The following is a 25770-nucleotide window of genomic DNA, read 5'->3' on the forward strand; positions in this document are numbered from 1 at the left end:
AGTGGGAGGAATGGCGTAACATTAGTTGTTCAAGCAAGCCTTCCCCTTTAATAAAAAACCCCTGAAAAATATTTGTGTCTCCGACTGTGGCTTTGATATACATCAGACAGTTCCACAACCAGGAAGAAACAGAATATAAAATATCATAGAATCCAGCAATTTGCACAGAAAGGGGAAACATGAATAGCAGACATTCAACCAAGTTTTACTCAAAGTAGACCTGTTGAAATTAGTGGGCCTAACTTAGTCATGTTCATTAATTTCAGTGCGTCTAAAATATAGCTGAATAACTCTCAATGTGTTTTAAAATTGCCCACTCATGTGGTAGGAAAATTAAAATACAGGAGTGTATGCAGCGTTTCATGAACAGAAGACAGCTTGCACAATGTATATTTTCCCCTAGAGTCCCCTCCTAGCCTTTCCAGAGACTTGGGAAGACCTAACAGACATTGTGGGTGGTGATGTGAAAAGTGCAAGACCTCTGTGCCAGATTTGGGGGAATTCCCTTGCCCCCTGCAGCCCTGTGGAACACAGCCCACAATGTGGGGTGACTCTCTGGAGAGGCTTTTTAGGGGGGGTGGGGAGAGGGAAAGATCTGTTGCATGACGCGATATAAGGCAGCTTCCCAGCTTCCTGTATGACAGTAGAGAGCACTTTGCTAATAATGCAAAGGAGGGGAATGCATTTGTTCCATTGCCTGGGGTGATGAGGAAAGAAACCCAAATAGTTAAAAAACATAATTTGCTTATTCAGTATTTCTCCACTCACATGATGCCCCTGCTGGATGGAGAAAAGGGAGGAGTCTGCAGCCCTCTGAAAAACTGCAGTGCCAGGCTGAGGAACCCTCCAGGGCCATGAGATGGGTGGGTTAGGGAGATGGAAAGGGAAGGGGAAAACAGGTGAAAATTGTCTCCCCACCCTTTCTTCAGTGGGAGGCTCTGCTGAATCTGGGCCTCTTTCACTTCATGGGAATCCGGCCTGTGGAATATAGAAGCACTGCAGTTGCTTCGTTAGGATTTAGCATTCTGTTAGGTGAGGTACTGGCTAAAGTCGAATAGAGTCTAAAGGGCAGGTTTTCGTCCCCTTGTGCTCTGAAATGGATGCATTATCCATTTGGATTGGGTAGTGCTAGAACATGACTGACACACTAGAACCATTCCAGATGGTTGTATTCACTTATTGATGTATTCTTGAAGGACCTTGTCACCGTTTGGTGCTTATCAATACCAATTGCAATTTAAAACTTCCCAGTTATTGAGGAAAACTCGTGAACGATGCTTCATTCTTGGTGGCGGTGGGGTGTTTGACAGATGTCCTTCATGAGCAGCCTTTCATCCATGTTCTTGTACAGAGAATGCTGCCCACATGCAGATGCAGATTTCTGTTTGAAAGTTGCATCAGTCAGCAGCAGACAGTGGGGAAAGGAACCATGTGGTGCTCACTATAGCCATGGTTACTTGAGGGAACATTTTAGAGTTTGTATCTATTGAATCCATGCTTATTGGCTGGGGTGGGATTGAGAGCATAATTAGGCTTTGTGGGTGTTTAGCAATATGTAGGCCACTTTCCATTGTTCTTGCAACTGGAAGGTGGTCTTAACTGGACTTGTATGTAGCATTTAGCTTCTTGTGGTTTAGGCATGTAGCAAAAACTAGGGAGTGTGCTGTCACAAGAGGTAGTGAGGCTTTTAGAAGAGGATTAGACCAATTCATGGAAGATAAGGCCATCAGTGACTACTAACCCTGATGGCTGTGTTCCACTTCCACTGTTGAAGGCAGTATGCCTCTGAAAGCCAGTTGCTGGGATCACAAGTGAGGAGATCTCTGTTGCACTCAGGTTCTGCCATGGGCATCTGGTTGTTGGACTAGAAGGGCCTTTGGCCTGATCTTATCCAGAAGCTCTTCTTACTTCCTTCTGATGATCTGATGCATTTTCTGCAACACAGTTTGATGCACCAGAAGCAAGAGCCCTCTTAAAGAAACCAGACAAATGAATGCATGCTTTGGACAGTTTTGGTTGGATTTGGTAGTCTTTTCATTTGTACTTTGATTCTGAACAGTGTATTTGCAGTAGCTCCCCATTCTCCATACCCTGGAAACACAACAATATTGCTTCTATTACAGTAATGAAAATGGAAGGACAAACCTTAACTGAATAAAGGCCACAGCTTTAACCCTTCATACTTGCTGGCCTTAAACAACATGTTAAGGAGCCATTGTATTTGCTGAACGACATCAAGGTGGTTGAGTTTTCAGTTTGTTTTGAATGCCCGTGCCCAAGCAAGAACTTGGTATTACTCAATATATTATTTCCAGCAATTATATTGATGATATCAAGAAACACTTCAAGGATAATGAATGTGAAGATTGCTGATGTTTGTTTATTTCTAAATTGCAGGCAGTTGCTGGATATTTTGATATATATTTTGAGAAGAATTGCAGTAAAACAGTGAGTACATGTTCAAAATTAATTTAAAGATATATATTTTGTCAGCTTTTTGCCTTAAGGTGTTTTGGAATAAGTCTGTTTTGCTGTTGCAAGCATTTAATGTATGTGTGCTAGATTAATGTAGCATGATATTAAGTCTTGTATGTCATCACAGATTTTTGAACTCTGTCACTGCAGGTATTGTTCTCAACTAGTCCCTGCTGTACCAAAACACACTGGAAGCAAACAGCATTTTTTTGGGAGAACCCAATTTCTGTGGTAGAAGGTACAGTATTTTTTTCTTAGCTAAATATAATTTCTATAATACTAGATTCTTCTTGACACGCTTTCAGATTTGTTTCAAAAGCTGAAAGTAAACACTTGGGAATTTCCTGCACAACATCCAATAATAATTTCCCTCCTGCCTTATACTATATGTGAAAGTTCTTGCTTTTAGTTCACCAAAATAATGTGACTAGAAGCTTACAAGGACTTTGCCTCATGCAGTACTGCATTATGAATGCTCTTTCACTAGATAGATGAATACACATACTCTGCACATAGGCAAGTAGAACAAAAGAAAGAGGACTAGGTAAAAATATTTCTCCCCCATATACTAGCTTTCTACATGCAGGGACTTTTTACATGACAACAATCAAAACTGCAACCATCTAGCCAGGAGTTGTAAGAGTCCAAGAAAGACTTTGGTACCTTATTTCCCCAGTGAGTAGTGATGTTTACATACCATGTCATAATGACTTGTTCGCACTACATGTGCAGAGCAAGTCACTGTTTGCTTAAATCAAATTTTACCAGCATATTACTTAACGTGTTTCTAGGTTGAGCATACACTTCATGTACAAGTAGTGTATATTTACAGAATCTACCCGCATTCATATGCAGGGAAGAGTATGTTGGGCCATAACTTCCCAAGGGAGAAAAGGAAAATGCATTCATATGCAATGGCTTCAGGGGTGGTGAAATACACAATATGCACACACAGTTGTTCTCCATGTGTAGCTTCTGCAGTGGAACTGTGCTTCTGGCCACGCCCCTGATAGTACTGGTTGCGTGGCTGGGAAAGCAGCGTAGGAGCAGCTGTTCATATATAGACTTGTCTGATTTTATTAAATTTCCCCTCCCTTCCTGCAGAGAGCATGCAACCAAATGTGGCATGACCAGTGCAGTATTCAGGGTCAGGAGCAGGGCCAGCGGTAGACATCCACTGCCCACTTGTCCACATGTAGAAGCCGTGCATGAAGAAAGAATTAATAAGGTCACTGTAGCCTCTTAGTGAAGCAGGCCTTAGTTGCTTTTGATCTATGTGTAGTCCAGGGGTAGACAACATGGTACCCTCCAGATGCTCCTGGACCACAGTTCCCATGATGCCTGACCATTCACCATGCTGGTTGGGGCAAATGGGAATTGGAATCCAACGACACCTGGAGGGTACCTGATCTAACATGAAGAATACAAGACTCCCTTTGAATGTAGTCTTTTGGGCTGCTGAAATGGAGCAAACAGTCCAGGAAGATGCACTTTCATGTATTGAGGCAGGCATACATGAAACTTTCTTTGCCCAGTGTCTCAACTCCAAATGTGTGTGCTTGAGTTGGATTTGACGGTCTTAGGCTTCTAATCAACCTTTTTCCACAGGTCATTTTAGCTGACGTTTTTTGCTTGTTCTACATTAATAAATGTGCAGTGGCATTTGTCAGAACACACTTAACATTAAAAAATAGGTGTCTGTCTAATCTACTATAAGAACTCTGTTAACTAAGGTCCAGTGACTTTAAGAACAATCTTAGACCCTGAGCATATGGACCTAATAAGTGCATGATCTTTCTATACCAGTGATCACAGTAAATCTCGTTATCAGTATTTCCTTGTCACGTGTTCCAGAATCCATACATAATTTACTCTCCACCAGAACTTCTGCTTTTGTTTAACCCTTCAGGGTGGAGTTGAAAAGGGAGTGAAGGGGGAAATGGGGGCACAAAGAGGGTTGCAAAAAAAGCGGGTGTAGGAGAAAGGGATTGAAGATGAAAGCAGCCATTTCCTCAAAGTCTAATTTATTCTGGTTTTCACCTAAAAACATTCCCAAAACCCCACTAGCCAAACTTCCCTGATAACCTCCCCTTTTCCTTCTGCAAACAAGCAACTTCATTCATTTTTGCACTGTGATACCACTTTCACTCTTCAACCCAATGTCCTTACCCAATTAACCCAAAGTCTCTCTTTTTCACTGACCAACGTCCTAGTTTTCCTGTTGGTTCCTAGGAATGCTTCTAAGAACAATTTGTGTACTGGTTTTAGTGTTCCTAAGCTCAAACTGGTATTAGTGTGCTGTTTATAGATTTACAGTAAACGTGCTAATTTCCTTTTGAGACAGTAAGCTAGTTTCAAATATTATAAAAAATTAATTCTGATTTATCTCTCTGATTTATCTCTCTGGTCCCTCTTGGGGTGCCAAACATGGGGATATGTCCAAATCTCAATGTCAAAAGCTCCCTCATATTGCAGGCTTGCATGTAAGCAGCACACTTCATTACCAGCCCATTCATCAGTAAAGTGTATATGTCTTTAAAATTTAAAAACAGTGGATGGCATTCATTAATTTCAGTGGGTCTACTCAGAGTAGGACTTAGTTGAACACAACCCATAGGGAAGAAGAGTGTCAAGGCTAATTCACATATGACTTTTGCAGTAGTTGCCCATTTGACAGAATAAATCACGTGACATATACATTAAAAATGTCCATCGGTGTGTACATATTTTCTCCTATCTAGAATATTAAACTACCAAGGCTGAACTGGTCTTCAGAAAAGTGTTTTCCTCTGACGAGTTTTGGCTGCACTGCTCTGCTGTGTACAACCTTTTAAATTGCTGTGGAAAACAACAAACATTTTATTTTCACTGCAAGGCATTATCAAGAACATAAAATGCAACCATGTGCTGTTTTATTGCTAATGGGTTTTGTGTGGTTCTCCCCCCTTTTTTTTTTTTGGTTCAAGTTAATGGTTTTTCTCCCGTTCAGAGTAAGTCAGTACAAAATCTTTTTTTTTAAGATTTCAAGAAAAGTTATATTAAACATTAGGTTGAGATCGCAGCCTGGTAAGTCAGAGATGCTCTCAAGCATATCCTTTCTATTTTGGTGAGAAATAAAAAACTTTTAAGAGCTGGAAGACTTCTAATTTGTGGTAGGCTTCAAAGCTAAAGACAGTTCTTGCATAAAAACACCATTGAGCATTCATGAGGTAGCCTTGTGAAATCTATGGGGCATATCTATGTCAGTCAAGAATGTACTTCAAAAAATGCCCTTCCAAGTGGATAGCTCCCCTTGTCTATAACATATTAAGGCTGCCCTTTCTTCTGTCATTTAGCTATGCAGCAAGGTATTACGAACAAATGGAGCATGGTGACAGCATTCTGTTGTACCTCACTGTGAATCGCCATCATATTCTGGAACATCACTCATTCATATCAGTTCCTACCACTCTAGTTAGAAAAATCTTACTTTGCAAATCTTACTTTGCACTATGCAGACCAAATCTTGGCTGCTTTAATGAAGTTCAGTGGGACTTGCATCCTTTCGGGTCAAAACTCTCCCCCCCCCCCTTTAAGGTCACGGCCTCCGTAATGTGCAAGAGATGCCTTTTTAACTTAACACACACACACCCCAGCAAAGATAATACGTAATATACAATACTAGAAGCTTCTCCTTTGCTTGTCAGCTCCCCTAACATTCCTCCATTAACCCCCTTTCCACCCCATGCCACCAGCTTTCCCAACCCCATTTCTGGAGCCACCTCTCTCTTCTAGTCTGCAGCCCCCCTTTGCACCCATTTTCACCGTCTGCCTCATGTCCTTGCCACTGCCTCCCCCACCTTTTGTGCCACCCCAGCTTACTTACTAACCACCCCCTAGTAACCTCCTGTATCCTCTTCCTTCTCCTCCTGCACATTGCACCTAGTAAGCATACTTGTCACCTCCTATTTTCGGGTGAGACAACCATTTTGTTTATTTTTCTGGTCCTCATACATTTTGAAGTTCGAATCGGTTATAGTTTGTTTTTTGCAGTATTTGGATGTGCCTTTTTTCATTTGATTCTGCTTCACTGGTAAGCTCCTTTGAAGATTTCTATAGCAGCTGTACTTAGAAGGGACACGGGTGGCGCTGTGGGTTAAACCACAGAGCCTAGGACTTGCCAATCAGAAGGGCGGCGGTTTGAATCCCCGCGACTGGGTGAGCTCCTGTTGCTCGGTCCCTGCTCCTGCCAACCTAGCAGTTCGAAAGCACGTCAAAGTGCGAGTAGATAAATAAGTACCGCTCCGGCGGGAAGGTAAACGCCATTTCCGTGCGCTGCTCTGGTTCGCAGAAGTGGCTTAGTCATGCTGGCCCCATGACCCGGAAGCTGTACGTCGGCTCCCTCAGCCACTAAAGCGAGATGAGTGCTGCCACCCCAGAGTCGGCCACGACTGGACCTAATGGTCAGGGGTCCCTTTACCTTACTGTTGTCCCATTGGTTTTTTGCTACTGTGTGCTTCACGTTGGGGCCGTTTCCATGATCCCTTGGATTTCACAGGCCATAACATTTGAAAAGGCGACTATAACCAATATTTTCTGCTCAAGGCAGAGGAGCTCCTCTGGATCCCCAATGCCATTTTATTGTTGGGTACAGTGAAATGTTGTCATTCCAATCTATTTTCTCCATTTGAGTACTGTTTCTGTACTTGCATGATAATCCCACAAACTTTCTGTCTTGTCTGAGAGCTATAATTGAGTCCTAATTGTTGTAATTGGAGCTGGTTTTCTCTTTTCCCCCTTTGTTTGCACTGGGAATGGTTGAATCATCTTGTGCATCCCAAGAGAGTCTGTTAATTAGGTGTCTAATAAATATTATAAACAAATAATATCACATCATATGAATAGTTTGCCCATAAGTATGTTGTAGTGTCACTGAGTAGCCCTTTGGTTTAAGCAAGAGGCTCAATGATACATGAGCAGAAATGCTAAAACATACTCAGCCATAGAGCGGCGGTGCCTTTTTAAGAGGAAAAAAACCTACTAATTTTGTATGCTGCAGAAACAGCACACTTCTTGTTCCGTTCCTGTTTGCTGTACTTTTTACTATGCAAAGCCAACTTAAGTGTTCTCCAAGGGAAGAATGACAGTACTGCAGTAGAAAGATAATGCATTCAGTCTTGATCAAACCATGACATGACTTGTGCCTTCCTTGCATCTTATTGAGCATAGGTGATGCAGCTCAGTCTCTGGAAGCGTTTTTTGCAGGGCATAAGAGCAGTAGAGCTGTTGAAAGCACATCCGTCATTTTATATCTATATGGCATTGATTAATTGGTCTGATCTTCCTCTCTGTTATGATTACACAGCCATTGCTTTAGTTTAGCAACGGAAATGGCTGGGCACAAAAGATTTAACGTGGCCTGTTGGGGCGAGGAAAAGGAGACGATCTTCCTCATGACAATGAATTAAACTGATTGTCTGGGTTGCTTAATGCAATTAACACGGTTATAAATAACTGGGGGCTGCCTTTAATGAAAGCTGTGGTAGGTTGTTATAGAAATGTTGCCTCTTACAGCTTGCCTCAAGGTATGCATCACTAGAGCTGCTTAAATAGCAAATTTAATTCATTTTTATGCAATTAAACTTAGACTGTGTGTTCTGATAAAACCCCCCAGGGGGTAGAATTATAACTCTCCAGTAGGATCTGGTTGTCCACCTTTTTAGGGACATTTTGGCTGGCTTTTGTGTGCTGCTGTCAGACATAGGATATTTTTGTGAGCAGATTGGCGCATATTGGGCATATTAATCAATTCTATACATGTGTGTGTGTGTTTTAGACCAGCCTATTTTATGTATACGCCAAATAATTGTGAAATCTTGTCTATACTGTCAAAATTATTTTGAGTTAGATTTTGCATCATTCAAATTAAATTTTTATGAACTAGTACACCTTCAGTTCTCACCTATCATTAGTTCTCTGCTCCCTTTGGGGTGTGGGGGATAGAAAGGGTTGGTTTTTTTAGGGCCTCAATTCTTCTGCTGCTCTTTTCTTTTGGAATTGTTTTTTTAAAAAGGCCTCAGTTCTTCACTGTTGCATAACTGGGCATACACAACAATGAATAAGATTAATCCCATCAGCTCAGTGGGTTCAGATGTGCCTTGCATTCCGACGCATGTATGGTCTTGCTGTTCTTGAATGCTTATGATGACTTCACAAAAGGCCCCTGTCAGCAATATTAACTAGCACAGAGATTTAATTCTGTATTTATGCAGTTATTGAATGTGCTTCTCAGAGCTTCTGACGAAGGAAACAATGGTGCTCCATAGAGCTAAAAAGGTCAGATTAGTTATATTTTTGAATTTATGAAGACTCCAAGTACAAAGAGTGTCTGCTACTCAAGATAATACTATAATAAAGCAATCCTGCAACTTTAAAGGCAATTATTTTAAAAGGCGGGGGGCTGGAAAACATCACATGTGGTACCAAATAGGCTTTTCCCCTCCTTCTTACTTTTTCTCATCAAACCAATCTCTAGTCCTGTTCACATGACATTAATAGAAGATTCTTACTTAGGAGCTGATATTTTAATACATGAAAGAGCCACCCGGTTCCAGAACAGGGATAGCTCTTCTAAGGAGATACTCCCACCCATTACATGTATGCATATTTTTGTTTTACACTAACAATTCAGATCAAACCATGATTTACGTGGGCTTTCTCCAGTCACTCAAAAAGTGGAGAGCACATACCGTATGTTTTTATGCCAAATGTACATTACCTATTTTCATAACAAATTACTGGACTATTTGTGAACAGAATTAAAAAATCAAACCATGTCTGCTGCATTAGTTAATCTGGCATAAATTATGAAACTATTGATTATACTTTGCCAACATGCTGATTTTTTCATGCGTCTGTCCCTTATGAAGACACATGAGGCACCTGGATGGGATCTTTTATTTTTTTTTTTATAAATAATATTTATTAAAATTTTCCAATTAATTACAAATTAATAAAACATCCAATTTCAAATCTTTTTCCAATTACATCCTTTCAGGACTTCCCCTTCCCTCCCCCCCTTGTATTCCAAATCTCTCAAATGATCTCAACAAGTTCTTCTCCTCAATTCAGACTTGTTATCCTTAACCCAATTTTTTTAAAAAAAAAACAACAACAACAACAACATTGTTTTCCATTCCCCTAAAATCGGCTTATTCCCACCACGAGTTCCCCACTTTAGAATACCATGTAGATGTACATAACCTAAATAAAACATAGTTTACGCCCTTTGGATTCCACATTTCCCACCCCCCCTTTTCCCGGTTGCGTTCCCAATGTTCCTCAATGTCCGATATTTCCACGTCTCTCTAAGTCATAGTCCTTTGCCAGTCCTCTTTAGTTTCAAATGTCCAATCATGGAAGGATTCTGTCTCAAAGAGAGGCCCATTTTTTCCCATCCAGATTTTTATATCCAGGAGTGAAAAACTCCAAATTATAATCCTTAAGCTTGTCAAATCTGGATGTCCCAAATGTCCCCACTTTTGACTTGGTCCAATTCTTGTTATTTTGTTGTTCTTATTGATCACACTCCTCTTTCTATTTCTTTCTGTCCCTGTTTTCCTGCACAAATGTCCTAATTCCAAAAGTTAGTTCCTTTACAGAGGCTTGTTATTCAGAAACAAAACATTACGTCAAGTTCCTTTCATTCCACAACAGATGATTCCATTGTCTTCTTCGGTGTAGTGGCCTCTGTAGTCATAATAATGTTCCATTTCTGCAGTTTCCCAGGAGATAAACAGTTCAGTTCCAATTTCCAGCTAAAACCACTTGTAATATCCCTCGGCTCCTCTAGGTGGATTGCAAAAACTGAGTTCTCTTCCAAATCGCGTCCATTAGCCCTAGTAACTTTATAATTCTTATTTAAAACAATTTGTATCCAATTTATAACAAATATAACCAGCAAAGTCCTTGTAACATAGTCTCTATCTTATTTTCCGCTTTGACAGCTCTTTGACAGCTGTCAAAACTTGCCTTTCTCCTCTCCAAACTCCGTCATCGATCGCTCCCGGGGTTCCAGGGGGGGTTGTTTTTAAGTCCGAATTCTACTTTCCTCCTCCAGCTCAGTCTCATATTCTTCACTCATGAGGTTAAAAACTTGCCAAAATGATGTTACTCCGATCTTAGTTATCAGATCCTTTGCTTTGACCCTTCTACAATGGAGGGGGTGGCTGACTTCCTTTTTTGCGCCTCCCCCGCTCGCTCCGAAATTTTTAAAATTTTTGTCCCTCTTTTTAATCCAAGTTCCAATTACTTACGGGTTGTTCTTTTAGGTCCGAATTTTCAAAGGAAAAAGCCAGCGCTCTCCGCCGAATGGCATGCGGCTTCGCACGGCAGGGATAGCAGAGGACTCAAAACACCACGCTTCTCCCCGGCACCCGATCCGTAGCCTTTAAAAAGGCTCCTTCACGAGTCGGGAGGGCGCTAACGGTGTCAGCCGAGTCTCCATGTCCACGGCCCCCGTGGCCGTGGTTTTTAAGGGTCCCCGCATCGCCGGTGCGGTAGGACCCAGCCCCTGCCGTGCAGGCTCCCTCCGGAGCTCGGAGGGAGTCCGCCATTCGGCGATGGCGCCGACCCGGAAGTCGGATGGGATCTTTTAAGGTCTGTTAATTTAAAATAGCCATCAGTAATCATTCCTCCTGCAGTGATTTTAGTAAAGCTTCCCCTTTCACTATGCAGTTTTTTGAACTTCATACAAATAGCAATGTTATAAAGGTAACAGAGTATGCATCAATGTATTCACAAAATCTCCAGGCTCAATTTGCAAAATTATGTTTTGTGACATAAGGAGACACAAAGATTCATTTCTCTCCCTGCTCTCTCAGAAGAAGGAAAGAGTTACGAGAAAGGGTTGGATTGGCTGCAGAAGGAAAAGACAGGATTTCCTATGGACCAAATGCTTTGGAGTAAAAGTTCTAGAATACGTTTTTTTATTGCATTTATATTTCAAATTTAAAAACACAATTTTTAAAAAAAGATACAAGGAGGGGTGTTGCTTTATATAAAGGGAATAGATCGAACTGCTACACTATTAGAAGAAAAATAAATGGGACAAATAAATTAGTCAGTGCTGACAGTCTTCAGTGCCTGAGCACAGATAAGACTTTGCTAATTTTTCTATACAAGGAGAGGCATAAAATATGCAGGAAGTTGCACTTCCTGGTTTGAAGAGTGAATAGGAAAGCCAATATGTGCCTTAATTCAGGCTGCTTTAAGCTTAGTGCCACCATCCCATAGAATATATCTATACAATTCCATACATATGTCATTTCAGAATTAATTTCTCCTGAGTTGAATGGAGTTTGCTCCCAGTTAAGTTACAGCCCAAGGCTTGAAAATTCTCTTAATTCTATCGTGTTCATCAGATAAAACCTTTCATTTCATTGCTCATCTAGACTTCTGTCATACATGTTGTAGAATTAATGTGTTTGGTTATAAAAACAAGTTTCCCTCATCCCTTGAAGGTACAGTGGCTGTCCATTTTGTACAGTCTGCTATAGTTCCTCTAACGCCAAGTAAACACTTTCTCTTACATAAAATGTGCTGGTGCTGTCTTCAAAATTTATACTAAACTACTTCTCTCTCTTTTTTACACTAGCAGCTATATGTTCATCCCCTAAATTAATAAAACAATTGAAAACCTCTAAAGATACATAAAAGGTGGTAATGATGATTTTGCTCGCTGCTGAAGCACATTTGTCTCTGGGGTGGAATATAAGCAACTGCTTAATAGCAAATTAAACACACTTCGAAGGATTGGGACAAACAAATTCGGCTGAAACATCTAGGGATAATATTTAAATAAGCAGGATCTTTTTGGTACATTGCCAAAATATCTCAACTAAACACCTACAGAAAGAGCTGGCAAATCTTAAACAAAAACAGTCAGCAATTTACTTTGTAATATAAAATAAATGGGACGTGGGTGGCGCTGTGGGTTAAAGCCTCAGCGCCTAGGTCTTGCTTATCGAAAGGTCGGCGGTTCGAATCCCCGCAGCGGGGTGCGCTCCCGCCGCTCGGTCCCAGCGCTTGCCAGCCTAGCAGTTCGAAAGCACCCTCGGGTGCAAGTAGATAAATAGGGACCGCTTACTAGCGGGAAGGTAAACAGCATTCCGTGTGCTGCGCTGGCTCATCAGATGCAACTTGTCACGCTGGCCACGTGACCCGGAAGTGTCTCCGGACAGCGCTGGCTCCCGGCCTCTAGAGTGAGATGAGCGCACAACCCTAGAGTCTGTCAAGACTGGCCCGTACGGGCAGGGGTACCTTTACCTTTTTATAAAATAAATACATTTGGTTCTTTCTTAAATACAGGCAGTTCTTCAAAATACCCTTTAGCCAAATCCTTTAAAGTCCATTTCCAAGTACTCATGCAATTACAAAGCATAGGATAGACTACTGCAAACGGAATGGATTTACCTATCTAATGCTGTGATGTTTTGGCTGTGGTTTTTTTTTTTAAAAAAAAAAAGCATGGTCATTAAAACCTTCAGTTTGTTAAAGTACCTGTGCCTCCATCTCCCATTAGATAACCTGACAGAGACTTCACAGAAGGTTATCAAGCGTGATTGCTTTTTGTCTCCTTGACAAAGGTTTTAGGATGGTTGCTAGGTGACAATTTGGATATCATGCATTTATGTTTTAAAGGTCAAAGGCAGCATAAAAGTATGTAGCCACTTAGCTGCCTTCCTACCTGCTGTCTCTGCCCATCCCTTAGCCCTGTCTCTTTTAAAATCATTAGAAACTGTCAAACAACATAAGTCATAGTTTCCAACAACTGAAGGGATATCAAAGCAATGGTGTTGCATTAAGTATATTCCCTAAACCTATCTCTGAGCAGGAGAGAACCAACTTTATGGTTTTATGTGAGTGTGTGCAGAATTCTCATTAGGGAAATCTTTTGGAAGTGGTGGGTTTCAGTCTGGTAAACAAAAGGCAGAAGGACTTTTCCAGAGTCACTGGGGGCAGAATTCACTGCTCTAGTGTTTTAAGGGTGACTCTTTTTTTCCTACTGTTGCATTAATAGGATGGTGAAGTTTTCAAAAATATGCCACCCAGATATTCAAAAACATGCCACCCAAATGTGATCTCAATTGTCATGACTTTTTACCATATTACAAGAAGTGCCTTCAATGAAGCAGGTGCCACTGTGCATGCAAATTTAGTAACAGTGTGTGTAACCATTTCCTTGGTAAACTAATAAAAGTTGCTTCATTTGTGCATTGTTTTGCAGGTGAAGAACTGAAAGGAAAGATAACAGTCCACAAAAACAGAAAAGATCCACGTTCCCTCATCATAACACTTTCACTGAAAAATGTGAAGCAGACATACAGTCTTCAGTGAGGACTACTCCACAGCTAGCTTTGAAATGTATAAAATGAATAAAAACAATGGTTGTTTGGATCAACAACTTCAAAATACGTTTTTCTGGAAATGATAGTGCTAGAAAGTGTGTTCCCATAGACTGTTGGTTCTTCTCTGCAGGCTATTTCATACAATCTGAAGCAGTTAGTAGAAGAAACCACGAGGGAATTAAGTTTATTGCAAGACTGCTATTGTGGACGTGAGCAGTGCAACTTTAAAAAATACTTTTGACCTGTTAATGAAATCATACTAAGTTGTACTCAGAGTAGAGTCAATGAAATAAATGAATTGAAGATATGCATGACTAAGTCAGTTGATTTCAATGAGTCTACTCTGAACATGGCATTGTTGGATACCGTTCTTTGATAGTTAAGTATTTAGAAACATAGCCAAGGTTCTTGACAAGGAGTTAAGATTTACTTATTGCAATTTCCCCCCCAGTTTTGGCCTCCTTTAGATGGGCAAAACATTATTTTTCCTCAAGTATTTTTATATTACAACTGAAAAAAATAAAGATTTATTATGTGTATTATAAATTTATTATGTGTCTTGACTCTGAGATTTTTGTATTGACCCACCTGTTGAGACTTTGAGGTATCAGTCTTCTCAATTCTTTGTTTTGCTAACTTGTCACACTTGGTATTATATGCCCTTCTACATACAGGATAAAATCCCATCACCCATTAAGATTGTCATACTTTAAATCTGTAAACTGTAACAAGACATGCACAATACATCATGGTTTTGTTTTTGTTTTTTAAATAATATTTATTGAGCATTTTCAAATATAACAAAAAAGAAAAATGAAAAAATAGAACATCCATTCTATAACCTTATTTTCATTAACATTTTTCCAGGACTTCCCCACCCCACCCCCTCTTGTATTCCAATTCCTTCAAATAAATTCAACAAGTTCTTACCCCAAATTTTAAACTTATTACAATTAACCCAATGTTAAAAATGTTTTTCCCTCCCCTAAAATCGACCCCGCTCCCTTCCACGAGTTCCCCACTTTAATATGCAGAACAGATTAGAATAAAAGAAAATAGAAAAAAGAATAAAGTATAATTTAACACCCTTTGGATTCCAAATTTCCCTCCCCCCTTTCCCGGTTGCGTTCCCCAATGTCCATCAATGCCTGTTGTCATCCTGGAGATCCCACATCTAGGCCAAAGTCCTTCAGAGATCCACTTTGCCGTCTTTTTCAATAGTCTTTGCCGTCTTTTTGATCATCTTTAGTTTCAAACGTCCAGTCTTGGAAGAAACTCTATCTCAAAAAGGTCCATTTTTTGTCCAAATCTTATTGTTCATGTTGTTCTTTTTATTCTCTCTCCTCATTTTTCTCTAGTTTCTTTTCCTGCTCTCCTGCAAAAATGTTCCAATTCCAAAAGCTTCTAAAGTTTCCTACAGAGGCTTTGTTATTCAGGAACAAAACTTTACGTCAAGTCCCTTCCATTCTTCAATAGATAAGTCTATTGTCTCCTTTAGTGTAGAGACCTCTGTAGACAAAATAGTGTTCCATTTCTGCAGTTTCCCAGGAGATAAAAAATCCAGTTCAAATTCCATGCCAGCAGTACTTGTAGTGTCCCACAGCCCCTCTAGGGGGATTATAGTTACTCAGTTTCCTTCCAGATCCTACCCAACAGTCAAAGTAACTTGTTATTCCTTATTTTAAACAATTTATATCTAATTTGTAACAAATGTAACCGGCAAAGCCCTCCTAACAAAGTTCTCTTTTTACTCTTCAGCTTTGACAGCTCCTTTGACAGCTGTCAAAGCCTCTGTTTCTCCTCTCCCGGCGCTCTCACGGATCGCTCCCGGTCCCGGGGGGGGGGGTGCTTTTTAGCTCACATTCTACTTCTCTCCTCCAGCCCAGTCTTATAATTTTCCATCGTGAAATTAGTAGCTTTATCAAACTTAGGTAGCACTCGAACTTAGTTGTTAAATCCTTTGCTTTAAATCCTCTACAGGGGGGAGGCTGACTTCCTTTTTGCACCTCCCCCGCTCGCTCCTAATTTAAAATTTAAAGTTTTTTCATTTTTTAAGTCCAGTTTCCAATTACTCACGGGTTATTCTTTTAATCCGAATTTTCAATGGAAGAAGTCAGCGCTCTCCGCCAAATGGCATGCGGCTTCGCTCGGCAGGGGAAGCGGAGGACTCATAGCACCACCACCCCCCCGGCACCCGCTCCGCAGCCTTTAAAAAGGCTCCTTCGCGGGCTGGGGGGGCGCAAACGGTGCCCGCCGAGTCACCATGCCCATGGGTTTCAGCGCCCATGGTTTTTGAGGGTCCGCGCGACGCCGACGCGGTAGAACCCAGCCCCTGCCGAGCAGGCTCCCTCCGGAGCTCGGAGGGAGTCCGCCATTCGGCGATGGCGCCAACCTGGAAGTCTCATGCACAATACATCATGACATACTATTGCCTATCTGATGACAATCCAACAGATTCAGAATACCGCAATTGCCATTCGTAATCAGTACTGCTGCTTACGGTACATTGATTTGAGTTAAAGACCGATCTGGTTTTAACATACACCTGGATTCTTGGGCTACCTGAAATAAAGAATAGCACAAATGGGTACATAGTTGTTGTTTTTTTTAAAGTCATGTGCAATCTGCTGCAATACCATGAAAGATGGGTGAGCATTCTGTAACTCTTTAGAAAAATATTCTTTTCCCCTTCACTACTAGATGTTTGAGGCTATGCGCGTGTCTTTACAACAAATGGTGCAGAGGGCAAGATGGCAGCATGAAACAGTAGACACCTAAATAGGTTTAGTGTGAATTTATCTACTGTAATGCATTTTCTGCCCTCCAGCATGCAGTCAGAAGGAGTGACTGCCCCTAGCCTTTTAGTAATTATCCTTGTCACCTTAAGGACACTTGGCTATCCATTTAGTCACTTTCTCCTTGATTCTCTATGTATTGCAGAGAATTCAAGTGAGGTACTTGAGTGTGTTTTGAGATGAACTTTAGAGCAGGCTGGAGGTTCTGCCTATTTCAAAGATCTGCATGTGACCTGCCCTCCACCTTGACATGTACACAGAACTGGGGAGTAGGGAAATGCTAGTCGTAGCCAAAGGGGTACACACCCTCATTTAAAGTATTCTTGTCTGTGATGGAGGGAACTGCAAAGGTCATCTTATTTAGCAGAAAATCCACTACTGCAGTACACCCAACAGGAGATTCCTTTAAGCAGAATCTGCTGCATGCCCACTTAGAAATGAGCGACCACCACTGCCATCTTCGGAGATAGTCTTCTCCACTGTCAGCACAGCCAGTGCAGTTGGGAACATTCTTACTAATGTTTAATCTAAATCATTTTCTGTTTTAATGTGAATCCGTTGGTTTAGATCCTACCCTCTGGAGCAAAAGAAAACCAGTTTTGCCCATTTATGTAATAGCCCTTCAAATATTGGAAGAAAACTGTCATGTTGCCTTTTAAATATGGTAATCTCTTCTCCAGGCTAAACAGCTCCAGCTCTTCACATCCTTGTTCTCTATCCCCAAACCATCTGTGTTGTCATCCTCTAAATATATTCCAGTTTGCGGATCATCTCTATGCATTTGCAGTCATTGCTGTATAGAACACTTCTTTCCCTCCTGTCTCCATAAGGCTGTATAGAACACTTCTTTCCCTCCTGTCTCCATAAGGCTATGGTCTGGGCCATATTGGGAATTAACACTGCAAACTGATTCTGCATGAAGTTCAGTCACCAGGGAAAATTTTGTGATGTTCCACCAAGAGTGCTTAACTGCCCTTTCATTTCCCTCAAAGATTGTTCTGTCAAGGGTGTGGGCCAATACATTTTTGGCTAACAAATTGTCACTAACTCCCCCATTCTTAGAACTTGCTTTTGCAGCCAAAATCATTGCCCCTTAATTTACCAACCTCTTTCCCATCAGTGCATTACGAAAGAAAATGGTTCTTTTAATAAATTCTTACAAGTGGTGCTAATACTTAAAAATAAGATCTCAAATTAATCACATCACTAAATAGTTTATTAATGATGCAAAGCCACATGGGCTATTAAAGCTAAGAGGTTTGTCATTAGCTGATGTAACTACAGTTTGTGCAGACTGTTTTTATATTTAATGATTCCTTTAACTATTTAAGGCAATGATATGACTAGCCATTGAAGATGGAACGTTTGCTGTATATAGGCACCAGGTCTGGGAATCTTGAAGAGTGCTATAGGGTAAACTCCTGTAGCTAATAATTAAAAGTTATTCAGAATGGGCAAATACTCCAGTATAATAATCATAAATCCCATTATTATTTTCATCTACTACCATTTTGCAATTGGCTATACGAAAATAATTTTCAAAGCTGTTTTTGGAGACATATTTTCCCAAAGCTAGCTGTGTTACACTGGGGAGAACACAGGAGCCCTAACACAGATAAGAAGCAAGAAAAAACGCTTGGACTGTGAGGTAAGCTGTTACTCATCAGATTCCTTTTTAGTTGTTGTTCCTGGATAAATTAGAATCGGTTGTATACATGTGGAGTTTCCAGAAATTCAGAAGTATTATCCAGAACTGAGTTTGACCCAACCTTTCCTGGTTATTTTTGCTAAAGTATAAAATAGGATTTATTTCTGGGTGTCAAGTGTATATAAAGAAATAAAACACGCTTCTATGGAACTGGGAAACAGTATTATCCCCACAAGGGAACTTTTCCATTTATAATACGCCACTAGATTATTTCGGAGTGTGTCAGCAACTGAGCTGCAAAACTGAGCATAGCTTTGTCATTGGACAAGGGAAAGCCATTAATATGGCGGCTGCTCTGGGTCTTTTCTTAAGAAATGAGCCTCCTATTGGGGCCTTTAATAGATTTGGGGTTTTTCCCCCATCTCACACTTTCTTGGTTGTCCTTTGTTTTTAATTCTCTAGGACATAGTGTGTTTAATGAGATGCAGGGCCTGTGATCCAGCAGGAAGAGTGCTTAATCTTAAACTTGACAATGTTCTAATGGGTAAAGGAATGCAGAGAAGCATGACAGATCGTTTCATACAATCGCTGTAGCCGCCTGATTTAGATCCTTTAAAAAGAGAGGGTTATCCTTATTCCCAGACGATGTCAAAGTGGCATGATTATATAAGAGTGCTTACTGATGGAGAAGTTGGACTGCATGGTGTGGGGGACATACTGAAGAACACAAGGCTACCTGGGCAATCCTAAAATGTGGGGAGAGGGGAAATCCCACAGCCGAAGAACTTCCTAATCATTGCTGCCTCTATCTGGCTAGCATGGAAGAAGGTGGAATTATCTTGTTGGCTCTGTCCACCACCCCTGATTTATTTATTTCTGTTGCTAATTTCCCTTTGATATTAACATAATGGATAGAAAATCACTACACTCTCTCCAGGACTAGTGTAGGATTCTGCCCCCCTTTTCAGGATTGTTTCAGGAACAAGGATTTGGGATCCTGCAGGTCCACATCCACCCTTTCTTAACCCTGTGAAAAACTGCTGATGGTACAATTACACCTGCTGAGCTTTATGGGGCCTCCTTAAGAGCACAAATGCTGCCTCCACCTGCAGAGTAATACTTACACCATCTCCCAATACGTACTCCTTAGGCAGACTTTGACCTGCTTTAGAAGTGCAGCCTCTAGTATCATTCATAAACAAGGGACACTTGAAATACATAGGGCCTACAGATGCTACCAAATGAGAAAATTGGGATCAAGTGTGAGAAGTCATGTAATCTTGGCCTACTTTCCTTGCTACAGGAGGTATCGAGCAAAACAGGGAAGCAGAAAAGGAAGTTGATAAACTCCCATGGGCCGGTCAGTGTCTTGGACTAGGTCAAATCCCAGCAAAAGCAATAGTCACCAAAGATTGTCCTTCGCTCACATGTGAGTACTGCAAGGCTGCCTCTGCAAATAGGCAGAGTGATCAGCTGCTTCAGGCAGCAAGCCCTACTTTGTGTGTGCTGCTGCTTCCTCCCATTCTTCCTGAGCACCCTAGTTTGCATTGCACCACTTGAGCTGAAATGCTGATGTCACAGAATCATAGAACTGTAGAGTTGGAAGGGGCCACAAGGGTCTAGTCCAACCCCTTGCAATGCAGGAATCTTTTTGTCCAACCTGATGCTCGAACCCACAGCCCTGAGATTAAGAGTCTCATGCTCTACCAATTGAGTCTTCTGTCAGTTTTGAAGCAAGAGGCAACTTCTACTCCAGTCTGCTTCTGTATGTAAAATGGAGGACAAATCAACTTGACCTTCATCTTGGGCAACAAAGGGTTGTATCCAATGTAGTGCTAAGCTGAAGTCACTTAGCAATATACTTTTTCTGCTAGCAAAACATTTTGCACCATCAGGACATTGTTGCACAAGAGAATGCATACGCAAGTTGCTGCTAACTATGTTGCACAATAGATTGTGCAATCTGTTACACAATTCATTTCTGCTAGCAGAATTGTTGTGTTGGATTCCTTGGTTGTGCAACATTAAAGAACCTTTGCACTAGCAGAGAACATTGGATGCAGCCCAAAATGTCCTCAGCTGGTCCTAGGGAAAATAGCAATAAATTAAGTTCCAGATTTGGGGACTTTATTCAAGATAATCTGCACCATGGGTTGGAAAACCTAATGGCATTCTGCCATGCTAAGATAAACTTGCCTAAGCAGCTGGGAAAAGTGAAGGAGATGCTGTTAAGGTTTTTACTAAACACTTCCAACCATCTCAGATAGATGCTGGTAACAGTGGCAGCACATGAAATAATCCATTATAGCAACTAAATGCAAGTACCATGGAATGAGCTCAGTGCTGCTTTTGACTTTCCACTGCTGCTGTTCCTATGGCTGTTGGCAGTGGGTAACCAAAGCAAAACACACACAAAAAACCCAAGCCACTTAATGGGGCCCATACAAATTAAAGAGGAATAAAAATTACTCAACAAGTTAATTTGATTTTCCACTTGGGTATGACTCAAACTCCCATGGAAATGTGTATAATGTAGTGGAATAAAGCTCTAGAGAACAAAATAGGGTTGGTGCACCCAGATAGTTGTCTAATATATCCAAAAATGGTTTCCATTGTGTTTTATAGTAGCGTCATCAATATTCAGACACTGACATTTGTTTTAAGATGCTTTACACTGATCATTTTTATGTGGTTGGTGCAACTGAGCATTAAGGATACTGTTCTGTCAGCACAAGCATTTCTGCATGTCTGGTGGAATGATCTCCACTATTCTCTCATCCCTCCAGAGCAGATTTGAGAAGGGGCAGAAGGTGTGAAAAGGGGAAGTCCCATTGCACTGATTTCCTCTAGCTCAACTATCTAGAAGAAATTGGCCAATTATTGAAATATACATTTGTTAAAAAACCAGAAGCTTTTCTACTAGGTATTGTAGGTACAGACATTAATAGACAACATAACAAGTTATTTTTATAACGGCTGCGAGAATATTGTTGGCACAGAAATGGAAACAAGAATTGCTGACAAAGGAGGACTGGCAGATAAAAGTGATGGACTACGCAGAATTGGATAAAGTGACAGGAAGGATTCGTAACCAGCGGGACCAGAAGTTCTTGAAAGACTGGAGTAAATATGTGAAATATTTGAAAGACAATTGTAGTAATTTGACTACGCTTGTAGGACTACAAGAAGTTGTGTAAGGAGAATAATACAAAATATTACAAAAAAAGGATTTAGGAAACAGCTTTTATTGAAGATTTGAACTGTTAAAGTAATATGGACAATAACAAAATGCAGAATTAAGACGTAAAGTTTGAAAATTATTGGTTGTGGTTGATGGAAGTAGTAGGCTAAAACATAGCCAAATGGGCATACAAATTGAGAAGACATGTTGTGTTTTTATCTTTTGTTTGTTTGTGTAAAAATCAATAAAAATATTAAAAAAAGAAATTGGCCAATTGTATTTTTTTTACTAAGGATTACACCTATAGTAAACTCACAACATGGCTACTAAATTGTAAAGGTGTTCAAAACCTGAAGAGCTGGCAACCAGGAGAGGGGGTAGAAAGAAAGGTTAAGTCTACTGGTTCTTGGGTTAACAATGATCTTTCACTCTGCATTTAAATGGATTTTTCCCTGTTGCTGCCCCAGGAAGACTGGCAATTTGGAAGCACACTCACTCTGAAATGCCAAACCAAATTTCTTAACTTCTTCTCCATCCCGGCTTCCTGATGTTCTGTGGCAGTGATTCTCTTTAGGAGAGGGGGTGGACAGACTCACATGCTAGATACATGGACCGTAAGATATGATCATATGGGGCAGGCCAATTATGGGTCTCTCCTGGCATCTGGGAATAACGGGGGGAAGGCTAATGTTGCATCATGGTTATTGAACTTAACAAAGTTCAGTTGTATATACAATTGAGCTTTTATTGAACCTCTCGATGAAGTGTGCAATGAACTAGTAATGAGCAACTTAGGTGGGGGAGGATCTCTTAATAGCATTGACCTTTGTCACATTACTGGATAGCCTTAACCCACTGTCCATCCAGCTGGAAAATTGGATTGGGGGAGTGCATGTGGTGGAACTTCTCTGCTATTCAGGAACTGTAGTAAAGCTATGCTTTCCCCATGTGAGTGAATTGATTCCTGCATTGGAAACAGAAACATAAGGAAACTAATGGTGGTTCACTCCTTTTGTCTGTAAGCCACCTAACCAAAACTTTAAAAGAGAGATTTTCTAAGGTATTCATACCTCCAAATTTTTCCAAAACAACTGTAAAACCTCAGATTCATTACCTTATAAGATGAGCTTTCCTCAAGCAGCAGTGAGGAACTGATCTGGAGCAACCAATGTCCCCTTCCCCAGTGAAACAAGTTGTAGGTTAAGCATCCACCATCCCTATTCCCTTGCTCCCCATCATCCCTTATGATGCTGCTTTTCAAACATAAATCAATTCAAACCAGTTAAGTGCCTTTAAAAAGGCAAAGGACCCCTGACAGTTAAGTCTAGTCGCAAACGACTCTGGGGTTGCGGCACTCAACTTGCTTTACTGGCCAAGGGAGCCGACGTTTGTCCGCAGACAGTTTTTCCGGGTCATGTGGCCAGCATGACTACGCCACTTCTGGCACAACGGAACACAGAAACCAGAGCAGTGCATGGAAATGGCGTTTACCTTCCCGCCGGAGCAGTACCTATTTATCTACTTGCACTTTTTTGGCATGCTTTCGAACTGTTAGGTTGGCAGGAACAGGGACCGAGCAATGGGAGCTCACCCCATCGTGGGGATTCAAACCACCAACCTTCTGATCAGCAAGCCCTAGGCTCAGTGGTTTAGACCATAGCGCTACCCGCCATCAATATATATGTGGGATATGTGCAAAAAGGAATAAATATATGACCTTTAAGAGTATTTCATAATCAATTATCAAATTGGAATAAAAGGTGATGGAATTGATTATTTAATCAGTAGACTATTAAAATATGGTGTTGTTTTTCTCAGTGTTCTTCAGTGATACTCTTGCTAGGCAAAAATTCTTAGACAGCACAATTCTAACCATGTGGAATTCAGTAGGACTTAATTCCACATAAGTGGGGTTGGGATTGCAGCCTTGATCATATAAATCAGATGCTTACTTAGAAAATCCAAATCTGCTGGTTGGAACCACCTTATTCCCAGTGGCATAGTGTGGGTTGCCAGTGCCCGGGGCAAGGCAAGTATCCTTGGCACTGTCCACCGATAGGCTAGAATGAAGGGGCAATAGCTCAGCAACCTACCCAAGTGGCAATTGCAGTGCTCCATGAGCGGTGAGTACAGCAGAGAGTGGGATGGGGGATTGGTCAGGAGTGGGTATCTTTCTAAAGCCCTCCAGAGGGTGCCCTAGCAACCAGCCATCTCCCAAATCCACTCCGCAATCCACCCAGACAAATATTGGGAGATTTTCTCTGTGAGGGAGAGGCTGTGCTATTTTTAAATTTTATTATTACTACTTTATTCTTTTTTCTTTTGAAATTTTGCGCCCCTAAGAATTTTGCCCCCAGGGCAACTGGCCCTGGGCCCCCCCCAAACTACGCCAATGCCTCTTCCTGTTCCCCCATATTTTAAACCCCAGATTTTATGCTGGCATTCATATGGCCCTGTTGTTACGTTCCATTATTTAGAAATGCTTTCCATTATTATACCACAACGTCAGTTTTCCAGGGTAAGCAGAGACATAAGGCTAATTTACCTTATTTTCTGCTTCTGAATCAAGCTGCTAGCACTTTTCTCCCTGCTATCGCTATTTGATAAAGGTTGCCCTGATCACCTCTTGAAGTTCAAATTTTAAAAGCCTTGGTGTGGCAGGCTGTTTTCTTTCAGCATTTCAAATCACTAAAATGTGATACAATTCAACAGTTAATATTAAACCTGCCTGAGAGAAGGTTGTTTTAGAAGTCTCTCTGAGCAGATCCAGCACTTTGGGAAGGGCAGAGGACAGTATCCCTTGCATCTGGCTGCCCAAACATCAATCCTGCTATTGCTGCTGAAATGATTCTCTGCTACTCCCCGATTGTGCAGGCATGAATCAATGGACAGACAAGAAGATAGTCTTGCCAGACATACAGTATCTAGGATTGGTAGCAGATACACAGGACTGTCTCAGGTAAATCCAGATGTGTGGAGAGTGAGCATGCTCATGAAATAATCTTGTTGGCTTTTTTATATTTAAGGGGGTTAAAGCAAGCATCTAGATAACCGAAAAGGATATGTGCTGTTGTAGCCAATGATCTCTTAATCAATTTCACCATCATTGCAATCCTGTGAACCATCTGCCCCTTGGGAATCTGCCAGCATATTAAGCATTATGTCAGACTGACTTATCTGGATGGCCAAGCAGTGGAAGAGCAGAATGAGAGAACCAAGATAAGAGGCCTTAACAGCCTATGTATTGTAGATGCAATGGAGGAGAAATATTCTGTTTTCTTTCACTAGGCCTGTGCTGTGCTGCTTGCATCTCTAGTGGGGAGAATAACTGAAGAGCATGTGTCCAGATTTTTTCCTGCATTTTCTCTACCTTTGCAAGTAGCTTCTGTATTTTAAGAAGGTTCCTCCCGCTTATGGTTTACACTTCCGCTTTTGTACTAAGATGCATGGAAATTAATTTAGCTAAGGACATGGGAGTGCAAGTCCAGGTATATCTCACTAGACAGCCTTCATCAAGAGATACCTAAATGTCAGAACATACACACAGAAATATATAATTAACATTCTGATTAATTAACATTTTACTGTTTTAACCATAGTATGTTATTTGATCAGTATCTTGAATGTTGGGCTACTGAGGTATCTACACAATAGATACAGAAAGAAGTTGGTTTTAATATTTATAATTCTGATATACTTCCTTTCAAAATGTCGTAATTTTTGAAAAGTTGTATGATATTTTCCAGGCTTAACTATATTTTGTCTGCACTTACCCTCCTTATGCTATATTTCTGTATGTATATTCTTCATTTTATATCTCCCATGATAAATGACATATTTTATATTATGCCTTTTTCCCTGATGGGACTCAAGGTGGCTTACAGATAAAAACAAGAATCAATAAAAACATAGAAAAACAACAACATAAAAAAACTATTAAACATTGATAGAATTAAATCTCTCTCTCTCTCTTTGTGTGTGTATGTGAAATATCTATTTAAAAATACACATAATTACAATAAAAACAGCCTGGGACCAGCCCCTCCATTCAGTGGCATAGCGTGGGGGTGCAGGGGGGGCTGGCCGCACCGGGCGCAACATCTGGGGGGCGCGCACTCGCACTCGCAGCTCTCTGCCCCTACTAAAATCCACGGGTTAGGGGGCGCAAATTACTTGCCTTGCCCCGGGTGCTGACAACCCACGCTATGCCACTGCCTCCATTAAAAGCAGCTCCCAAAAGCCTGGTTGCAACAAGAGTGTCTTTGTCTGCTGGTGGAAGCACAG

The 25770-nt window shown here is 41.0% G+C and overlaps 1 protein-coding gene across 1 annotated transcript in view; it reads left to right on the plus strand.

Annotated features, from left to right (window-relative positions):
* The window catches only part of PRMT3 (protein arginine methyltransferase 3), a 64046-nt gene extending 49877 nt beyond the window's left edge, over positions 1 to 14169 (plus strand). The window contains exons 14-16 of the mRNA XM_081835366.1: positions 2398 to 2448; positions 2626 to 2713; positions 13742 to 14169. Of these exons, the coding sequence (XP_081691492.1) occupies positions 2398 to 2448; positions 2626 to 2713; positions 13742 to 13851 (249 nt within the window). The 3' untranslated portion in view covers positions 13852 to 14169. The remainder of the gene's footprint in view (positions 1 to 2397; positions 2449 to 2625; positions 2714 to 13741) is intronic.
* The last annotated feature ends 11601 nt before the right edge of the window (positions 14170 to 25770 follow it).

The sequence above is a fragment of the Podarcis erhardii genome (assembly GCF_964252035.2).
Source record: "Podarcis erhardii genome assembly, chromosome: 1".
In the NCBI taxonomy this organism is placed as follows: domain Eukaryota; kingdom Metazoa; phylum Chordata; class Lepidosauria; order Squamata; family Lacertidae; genus Podarcis; species Podarcis erhardii.